This window comes from Camelina sativa, chromosome 6 (assembly GCF_000633955.1).
Source record: "Camelina sativa cultivar DH55 chromosome 6, Cs, whole genome shotgun sequence".
In the NCBI taxonomy this organism is placed as follows: domain Eukaryota; kingdom Viridiplantae; phylum Streptophyta; class Magnoliopsida; order Brassicales; family Brassicaceae; genus Camelina; species Camelina sativa.
The window spans coordinates 13,369,628-13,379,065 of NC_025690.1; the positions used below are offsets into that span (position 1 = coordinate 13,369,628).

The following is a 9,438-nucleotide window of genomic DNA, read 5'->3' on the forward strand; positions in this document are numbered from 1 at the left end:
AGCCGCTCTTCCGCCTCCTCGGCCACCACCGTCCGCTGCCACAACTGAATCATTTGCGTCTTCATCTCCTCCACTTCTCTCTGGAGCTCTATGTTTCTCCTCCGTAGTACCTCCATCTCTTCCGCCGATACGGTCAAGTAGCTTCCTCTGTTTGCCATTAAGTAATTTAATTGTATAGTTTCTCTCTGTAAATGATTTGATGATTGTGGTTTTGTTTTAAATTTTACTTTGTTTCTTTGTAGAGTGGTTAGGGGTTGAGGTATGTTCTTTAATAATAGGCGTTTGTGTAGCTTTAGTATGTCCAGGTTCAATGTATCTGCGGCTCTTTGATATTTGGTCTCCTTAGTTTTATTTGGGTCAATATTTCTCCTTTACTTAATTAAAAGTTTAAAACTTAAACATACTCATGGATTAACATATATGTATTTACTATTATGGAATATAATAAGTTAATAACCATAGTCAAATTTTGAAGAACACACCTACTAGAAAATAGTTTGCATGTTTTTAAGAACGGTACTAATTGGTGAACGCAAACAAAATATTACAAGTGGTACAATTTTGAATTTTTACCAATCACAAAAGCTTTACCAAAAACATTACAAAAAGATTACTCTCAGTTTTTTTGTACAGTTTTCATGTGTAGCTCTTTCTTACAGCTCTACATTATTATGTATCAATTTACAGCTTTTCTGTACAGTTTTGGCTATGTTACCAATCAAACCCAATATTCAAAAAAAAAAAAAAACGATCATAGTTTAAGATCTAAGTTCCAATTCAAATATTAATGAGATGAAAAATTTATACAATTTTTTTTCAATTTTATGCATGTGGATAACTAGTTTGAAATTAATATACGGTTAATGTATAAACATTATAGCATAATATGCAATAAATTTCGTGCCGTGGTTTAAAAATAAAATAAAATTGTGTTGGTCTTATGTATTGGCCTATACTGATACATTATTGAGTAAGTAGGGCTTGAGTGACGTCTAAAGCCAATCACTATAGTGTTTCTCACTTTCTTGTGATATTTTGATAAGAAAACTTGTTTCAAATTATATAAAAAAAGTGGAAAAAAAGATGGCTAACTACACAAAGTATAGGAGAATACAAAGTATAGGAGAATACAAAGTATAGGAGAATACATGGTCATACATACCAAGTATACTATTATATCTTCAACTATATGAAATATATGTATTACATGGCCACATGCATAAATATATGACGTTATGTGATCAACACCATAGACATACAATCCGGTACACCGGTCGATTGACTCCGGCGCAGACCGACGTTGACTCCGGCGAAGACCGATGTTGACTCCGGCGTTGACTAAAAAAATTGTATTCTAAATTTTTTTTTTTAAAAATTATATTAAATCATTAATAGTTTTTCATGATTAAAAAACATATTCAATTCAATATATTAATATTTTTATATATCTCAAATGTATTCATTCTTATAATTAGTTAATTTTTATTTTTAAAACATAAACTAATAGTTAAATAAAAATCATTGATAATTATTTTCAAGATGTAATATAAAGGTATTTGCAAAAATATTCTTATTTTATACCCTTTTGCAAACATACCCTCTATATTGTTTAGCTAAAATCAATTTTTTGTATGTTTATCTTTTATATATTAGAAGTAAATATTGTGAATTTATTTTGTTGTTGTATACATGTTATTAAGAGTATGCAAATTTTATAGTAAAAATATCTAAAATTTTATACAACATTTACTATGCAAACTATAAAGTAAAGAGTCATATACTCAATCTTTTGCATATTATTTTTTATAATGAAAGTAGTTGAATTTGATTTTATGATTTTGTAGTATTTAAATAATCTTATTATCAAAGATTTATAATTAATCATTATTTTAGCTTTAAAAATAAAAATTAACTAATTATAAGAATGAATAAGTTAGAGATATATAAAAATATTTAGATATTGAACTGAATATATTTTTTAATCATGAAAAACCAAAATGTTTACATAATATTTCTTATTTTTGAGTTTTAATAGAAAAAAAATTAATACATTTTTTTGGTCAACACCGGAGTCAACGTCGGTCTTCGTCGGAGTCAGTCGACAAGTGTACCGGATTGTATGTTTATGGTGTTGACCACATAACGCCATATAGTTCATGCATGTGGCCTTGTAATACATATACTTCGTGTAGTTAAGGATACAATAGTATACTTGGTATATGTGACCATGTATTATTCTATACTTCGTGTAATTAGCCTTCTTTTTTTCAAAAAATTATTAATTTGAGAAGATTTTCCCCTTAATATTTACTTGTTAGTATGATAGAAGAACGGTGATGGTCTCTCAACTCTAAAGACCAATACAACATCTACACAACCACACTAATTAAATAGAAATTAATTTACCGTAAATAACAAAAGACATAATGGATGTTACATATTTTCACACAACAACAATATTAGCACAAAATACAAAACTATGTAGCAAAAAATGAAAAATCGCACTTATCTAAAAATGAAACAACATAAAAAGTTAAAAACGTATCCTTTTTTTTTTTCCTTAAGAAAATTTAATTTAATATGAAAAATACCATTATGCAAAGTGTAGTCTCTCTATTATATTCATTCAGTCTATAAGATAACCCGTAATTGTGGAGAAATGTTGGGCCTAATGTTTAAACATTAAGTCCATCATATATAAGCCCATAAAATAGCAGTTAGCAGACTTGGTGCCGGCTTCTACGGTAGAAGTTCTACCAGATAAGACTCAGGTTCACTGTAAAACATTAAAGAGTTAAAAGACCCCTTTGTAATTAATTAAGTGGATAAGAGAAGGGTAAAACCATAAAAACACACAACTGAAGAGAATAAAAGACGTGGCTACTCCTCATTGGTTGCGTTCACGAAAGTTGAATTTAATTATTATATTAGTAATCTAATTTCCACTCTAAAATAATCGTATATGTGTTTTTCTTCTACCTCTGAAACACTTTTTTTTATTTTTATTTTGTATATTTTGTTCACTCATCAATCAAATCATCATCATCTGCGTGTAAAACACATTCACGCCATCGATCGTTGGTTGACGTCTCAGATCTTTCTAATAAATCTTCTTCACGGTAACCCTAACTCTCCGAATCTGCTCTTCACTTTCTTCATCTGTGTTTTTGATTCCCTTCAGTTTCTGCTCTGAAAGCTTTTGTTATTCTAGATCCTTCTCCCCAAAAAAAAAAAAAAAAAAAAAAAAAAANATTCCGTGATCTCCATTCTCGTAGATCACTTGTGGATTTTTAGGGATTTGGATATTTTTAGAATTTTTTTTGGGTTGTGAGAAGAAGAAGAAGAAGAATGGATTTCCCAGAGAATTTGCCATCGGATGTAGGGAGATTAGAGCAGATCGTTTCACATTTCTTCCCAAAGGCATTACACATAGTTCTGAATTCTAGGATACCTTCGTTGCAATCTCGTGGTCGTACTCGTGAGCGTTGTTTATCATCATCATCAGGAGCAGGTCTTAATAATAATAACGTTAGGAAAAGTGATAAATGGTTCAATCTTGTTATGGGAGATCGTCCCGCTGCGTTAGAGAAGTTGCATTCTTGGCATAGGAATATCTTGGATTCTATGATTATTGATATCATACTTGTTCATCCCACCACCACCATCCCCACTGATGATGATTTGCATGATGATGATGGTTCTGTTGTTAGATCAGCTGAGACTGTGATTGAGAGGTGGGTTGTTCAGTATGAGAATCCTTTGATTATGTCTCCTCAGAGTTCTGACTCTGTGACTCGTTATCAGAAGGTTTACAAGAAATCTATCATTATGTTGCGTTCTCTTTATGCTCAGACTCGGCTTCTCCCTGCTTATCGTGTCTCTAGGCAGCTTAGTTCGTCTCTTGCCTCTTCTGGTTTTGATCTTGTTTACAAGGTTTCGTCTTTCAGTGATATATTCTCTGGTCCTGTGACGGAGACAATGAAAGAGTTTCGTTTCGCTCCTGTTGAAGTGCCTCCTGGTCGGCTTTGTGCCTCTGTTACTTACCGTTCTGACTTGTCTGATTTCAATCTTGATACTCACATCACATTGCCTCCAAGAATTATAACCGATTATGTTGGAAGTCCTGCTACTGATCCTATGAGGTTTTTCCCGTCTCCAGGGAAAAGTATTGAAGGCACATCTTTTATTGGTAGAGCTGGTCGTCCTCCATTGACTGGTTCATCTGCTGAACGTCCACATAGCTGGACCAGCGGCTTTCACAGACCTCCAGCTCAATTCCCAACACCAAACCAATCTTTTTCCCCTGCTCATTCACATCAGTTTTCACCTGGGTTACACGATTTCCACTGGTCACGTACAGATGCTTTTGGTGACAGTCACCAGCTCTCACCTCCTTTTTCGCCATCGGGTTCTCCCTCTACTCCAAGATACATTTCAGGGAGTAACAGTCCACGGATTAATGTGAGACCAGGGACTGCTCCAGTGACCATTCCTTCTTCAGCCACTTTTAATAGATACGTTTCATCTAACTTCTCTGAGCCAAGTAGGAAACCACTCCCTCCCTTTTCCCCCAAAAGCACAAGGCGCTCCCCTTCATCGCAGGATTCTTTGCCTGGGATTGCATTGTACAGGAGTTCGAGAAGCGGAGAGTCTCCTTCTGGATTAATGAACCAGTACCCTGCCCAGAAGGTTATGCTTCTCTCTTTCTGTGTGTCTTTCTTAATAGAAGAACCTGATCACTATATTTTATTGCCTTATCTGATATGTTTTTTAATCTACTCTTCAGCTGTCAAAGGATAGCAAATACGATTCAGGCCGCTTCTCAGGGCTTCTGTCTTCAAGTGGCTCACCAAGATTCGGGTTTTCTAGGAGTCCTAGTAGATTATCGTCCCAAGACGACTTGGATGACCCTGACTGTTCATGCCCTTTTGATTTCGATGATGTTGACGAGTCAGGACTTCAGTACAGGTAGTTGGCTTAACTTAAATCATTCATCGGAAGTATTATATACTTGCATTAGTTTTCTGAAATCTTTACATAGAGAGCTGGTCAATGACAAAGATGTCATCTCGAAAACAATCATATGTTAGCTGTTTAGTGTAATGTGAAATTGGTTGACATTGACAATCTGTACCTGGCCTTTCTCTTACTGTTGTCTCTTTATCATTTTTCGTTTGTCAATTTCACCACTTCTTAGGATTTTTAGTCTTTGGTAAATATATATGATGACATAAATTTTGCAAATTTCTCGGTGCAGCCAAAGTCTTGACCGGAGGAAAGCTTCAAGCTCTATATCACAGTCGCTACCTATAGGGAGAAAGTCATCACAGGACGCAGCGGTTGGTGTTCTGGTTCACATGCTGAAGACAGCACCGCCATTACGACAAGACTCAAGCACTTACATGGCATCAATGTCTGGGGTTCAGAAAGAAGGTTCAGTATCAGTGTCAGTGTCAGGTACTGAATCTGAATTTTCGATGGCTCGAAGCACATCAGATGCACTAGAGGAGCTGAGAAACTACAAGCAGCTCAAAGACTTGCTTCTATCAAAATCCAAGAGTGGATCTGGAGCAACTCGTGTCCACTGAGCCAAACCAAATAGCGATCAAGATTATATCGGATGTATGTTTGTAAATATGGATTTGATGACGAATAACTTGACTCTGTTGTATATTGCCAAAGAGCAATCACGTTTTAATTTCTGTAAGAGAACTTGCCTTTTAATATGCACATTAAAAAAAAAACTTGAATCTTTTCACTGTAAAGTAGTGAGATTTGTACAGTTTTTTTTTGTTGTTGCTGATTGATCAGAGATATCCTTACTTTTCTTGTCAGTGACACCTGCTTAAGGATGAAACATGAAATACCAAAAATGCTGTAAACCGAGCTCACCCGAGAATTACTCGTTTTGTGACATATTGCAGAGTTCATCTATACTCTAGTGAACAAAAACACTAACGTCCGGATTCATGAGTTTGGTTCATATATACATATTAGATTATTAGGGCAAAAAGTCACTAGATGAGTAACACACACGGCTACTCTTTAGCTTCAACGAAAGAGAGAGAGTTTAAAACGCAATGCTCATTTAGATAAAGTATACACCTAAACACACACACAAAGTCAGCTTCGAATAGCCATCCACAATAAGCCTTTGAATCTACACAAATTCAGCTAGTGCAAGCTTTCTCCAAATCTTTGCGTTTGTTTTTTACACACAAAACAAAGCTCCAAAGCCTTGCTTGCCTTCACAAAAAACTGACCCAAAAAATGTCTCGTCTGTCTCCTGCACAACTACTGAGAAACACAAAAACATAAGACACCGCAGATATGAATAGATTATAGTTTCGATCAAAAGTAGCTCTTATGAGTTTTTTACCTCCTCTAGATGGTCCAATGACTCTTTCTCACACATTCTGTTTTTACACTTTGATCTCAAAATACAATTCCTAACAGGCTTTAGAAGAGATATCCCCAGTCAATAGCGTCCCTCGAAACCCTTCTTCGATATCTTGACCTCCCGTTTTCTTATCGCATAACTCATCTGTTGAAACATCAAGATGAACATTATTTTTCATGGACATCTCACTGACCAGACAGCAAAATAATGGTGAATTTGGTTACCAGCAATATCGCGGTGTTCATGCATCTCAGTATCTCTCACCCAAAGCTTGTCACCAGGGAATATGTTCATGTCTGCAAGGGTTGCAGATTCCTGATCAATCACTATTGTGCCTTTGTGAAGTTCCTGGTTTTCCTTCATCACCTGCATATATTATATAAACCCCGTTTTGTTGTGTATCTGCAAGTAATCTACTGAAACGAAAAAAACACTACGTCTTAAAGAATCTTACCCCAAATAATTCCCATATCATCATCTTTAATTGGTACACAGTCGTTGTTGCAGACACTTTCAGACTTGTCAGGTTTCCATAATTTGTTCTCCGAGATCGCTTTGAAGTACGCCGATCCACCTCAAAGCTGTTGTCAGATACCTCTAACATTGCTTTTGGAGCTTCCTTTCCACGCACAAGACAGACAAATACATCTCCCTCAGAGTAACTAAGTTTCTGCATCAACTCACAGCTTTCTCTCTCTCCTATGCATTCCTCACAAATCTAGCGAAAACAAAAGATCCTGTTAAATGTGAATCTATTCATGTAAGTCATACGATAATCAATGCGAATGCAACTAATCACAACTGCTTTTGAAAAAAACAGCATAACGTAACGCATCTAGACCAATGTGAAATGCTAAGCCAACATTGCCATTCAATAATATTTCACAAGCTCAAGATCTTGACAAAAACAAAAGGCTCGAGGTAAATATAACTGCTACATGTATTGGAACACAATAATGCATATACCTCTGGGGATGCCCTTAGAATAAGCTGTCGAGCATCGATGTCCATATTATCATCAGGAGAAGAATGCTTCTCAAGATCAATGACGTTTGGGGATGAACTTTGCTCTGTATTGTCACCAACCTCAATAAGAGCAGATACTCCATCCTCCATGAGCCCTCCCCACTCCTCACAGAAATATTTCCAATCAAGCTCAGAGATGATTGTCAGCTTGTCAGTCTAGAAAAAAGGTGCAAGAATACTAGGATTAGATCAAAGTCAGCATTCTCTATCTCAAATCTCTGTTTGAGACTAAAAACAGCCACAGAACACGAGAGGGGATGTAAACTGAATTGACAATCAAAATACAAATTTGTTGAATTCAGAACATGATTTCTTTTATATCTCTCAGTGAAACAGCAATCACACCACAGAACCACGGAACCAAACCATCAGAACTAGTAACAAGGGTATATTCTCCCAAGCTCTAAAACCAGTCCCAAAACACTCAGACACCTCCCCACACTTGATTAACCTCTTATTTATACTAACCTTCTACAGAAACAAGTTATTTATGTTCATGACAAGTGTTTGTTGAAGCCTCTCTGTGTTTTTGATGAACACTTATCAATTCCCCATTCCGATAATGGCTTACTGTTTCAAACGGTTTCAAAATAGATTGGGAATCATCTCACGGTATATGATGCACTTACAGATGGATTTTTCTGAAAAAATGAGCCACGTTTGCAGATAAGTTCAGGGAGCCTTTCAAGGAGGCGTGTGTGCTGAAACAAACAACCATAGGAACAAACCATTAGTTTTATGCTCAAAACTGAAAGTGCGAAGGTGATATAAGGCCTGCTGACAGCTTATATTTACCCGCGTTTCCTAACACATAGTAAAATAGTTTGCCCAAAAAAAAAAAAGTAAAATAGTTTTATGAGAGAAAACAGAGAAAGCGGTCAGGGAAACCGATTTAGATTTAAGCTTTTCTGTCCATATAGAGCTTTATCCCACTATATTCAACTACCAGAAAATTGGAAACCTACTCACTGCCGAGAAATGGATCTTACCTTCTTGCATTTGAGAGTATTAATGACTCCATCAAGACGTTCAGGCTCAGGAGCTGACGAACTATTTTTTCCAGTCATGTTAATATAGATTCTCCATTGCACTAGCCACGGAGATGGTAACAAGAAATATCGGCATTGCGGCGTTAATGGTGTACCCTTTCCCGTGGCTAGCTTCTCGTGATTTTGGCGTTGCTTGATCTTTAATGTTCTGTTGCATCAGATAGAAGGTAAGAAAATACTTAAAAGAGTATCACGACCAACAAAAATAATAACTAATCATGGTTTACCTTAGTGAATCCTCGAAGCAGGCAGTCTCAGAAAGTTCCTCTGTGCAGTGACAACATTGGCTGGAGTCCAAATGGAAGCTAGTACAATCCGCCGTAGCTTCTGGCATCAGTTTTAGAGCATCTTCCACGAGGAATGACCAGAAATTCTCTGGAACTAGAACTCTTTTGGCCCCTGGCGCTTGTTCTGGCATCAGCTTTCCATGATTGCACGTAATTGCATTTGTGGGCCCCGCATCTGCTTCAGTGGGAGCATCAAGGTTTTTCCTTTTAACCCATTGCTGCAACCTGGAAACATGCTATTACGCTTTAGGAGCTAGATATTTTAAAACTTAGATTCAGTGTAGTAGGTTAGCGTTAGTCTCAATAACATCTATTAAAGAACAAACTAATTGTGGAAACACCCCACAAAATAATAGTAATTATGTGGTACATAAATTAAAGGGCCATCTGCATATACATCAAGCTGTCAATACGCACAAAGAAGCAAAATGGTATTATCAGAAACCTATAACTTACAGGACACTGGGATACATACCATGCTTTAGAGATATAATACATTCCGTCCTCACACTTTCCCGAAAGAACATCACTTGCTATGCTTTTCATGAATGTTCTTCGATCCCTATAACTGTCAGACGAGACAACCATGCGAGCACCATCCATAAGGCAGTCCCTGCAGTAATCCCCTTTCCCTAACTTTGGTCCACCATTGAACTAAACGTAATAGAAGATGATC

General features: G+C 36.3%; 2 protein-coding genes across 3 annotated transcripts in view; one reads left to right on the top strand and one right to left on the bottom strand.

Annotated features, from left to right (window-relative positions):
• On the top strand, window positions 3,004-5,798 carry LOC104791183 (autophagy-related protein 13a-like). The gene is made up of 3 exons (XM_010517008.2): window positions 3,004-4,689; window positions 4,787-4,968; window positions 5,258-5,798. Exons 1-3 carry the CDS (start codon window positions 3,349-3,351, stop codon window positions 5,586-5,588), a joined length of 1,854 nt encoding a protein of 617 aa, XP_010515310.1. The 5' UTR covers window positions 3,004-3,348; the 3' UTR covers window positions 5,589-5,798.
• The window catches only part of LOC104791184 (ubiquitin carboxyl-terminal hydrolase 26), a 7,292-nt gene continuing 3,920 nt past the window's right edge, over window positions 6,067-9,438 (bottom strand). The window contains exons 8-15 of one of the 2 annotated variants that reach the window (XM_010517010.2): window positions 8,703-8,987; window positions 8,416-8,623; window positions 8,056-8,127; window positions 7,367-7,582; window positions 6,855-7,118; window positions 6,625-6,766; window positions 6,380-6,544; window positions 6,067-6,294 (exon numbers count right to left, since the gene is read on the bottom strand). In XM_010517010.2, the coding sequence (XP_010515312.1) occupies window positions 6,450-6,544; window positions 6,625-6,766; window positions 6,855-7,118; window positions 7,367-7,582; window positions 8,056-8,127; window positions 8,416-8,623; window positions 8,703-8,987 (1,282 nt within the window). In that variant the 3' untranslated portion in view covers window positions 6,067-6,294; window positions 6,380-6,449. Of the gene's footprint in view, window positions 6,298-6,379; window positions 6,545-6,624; window positions 6,767-6,854; window positions 7,119-7,366; window positions 7,583-8,055; window positions 8,128-8,415; window positions 8,624-8,702; window positions 8,988-9,438 lie in introns of both variants that reach the window. The other variant, XM_010517009.1, reaches the window with a different exon arrangement.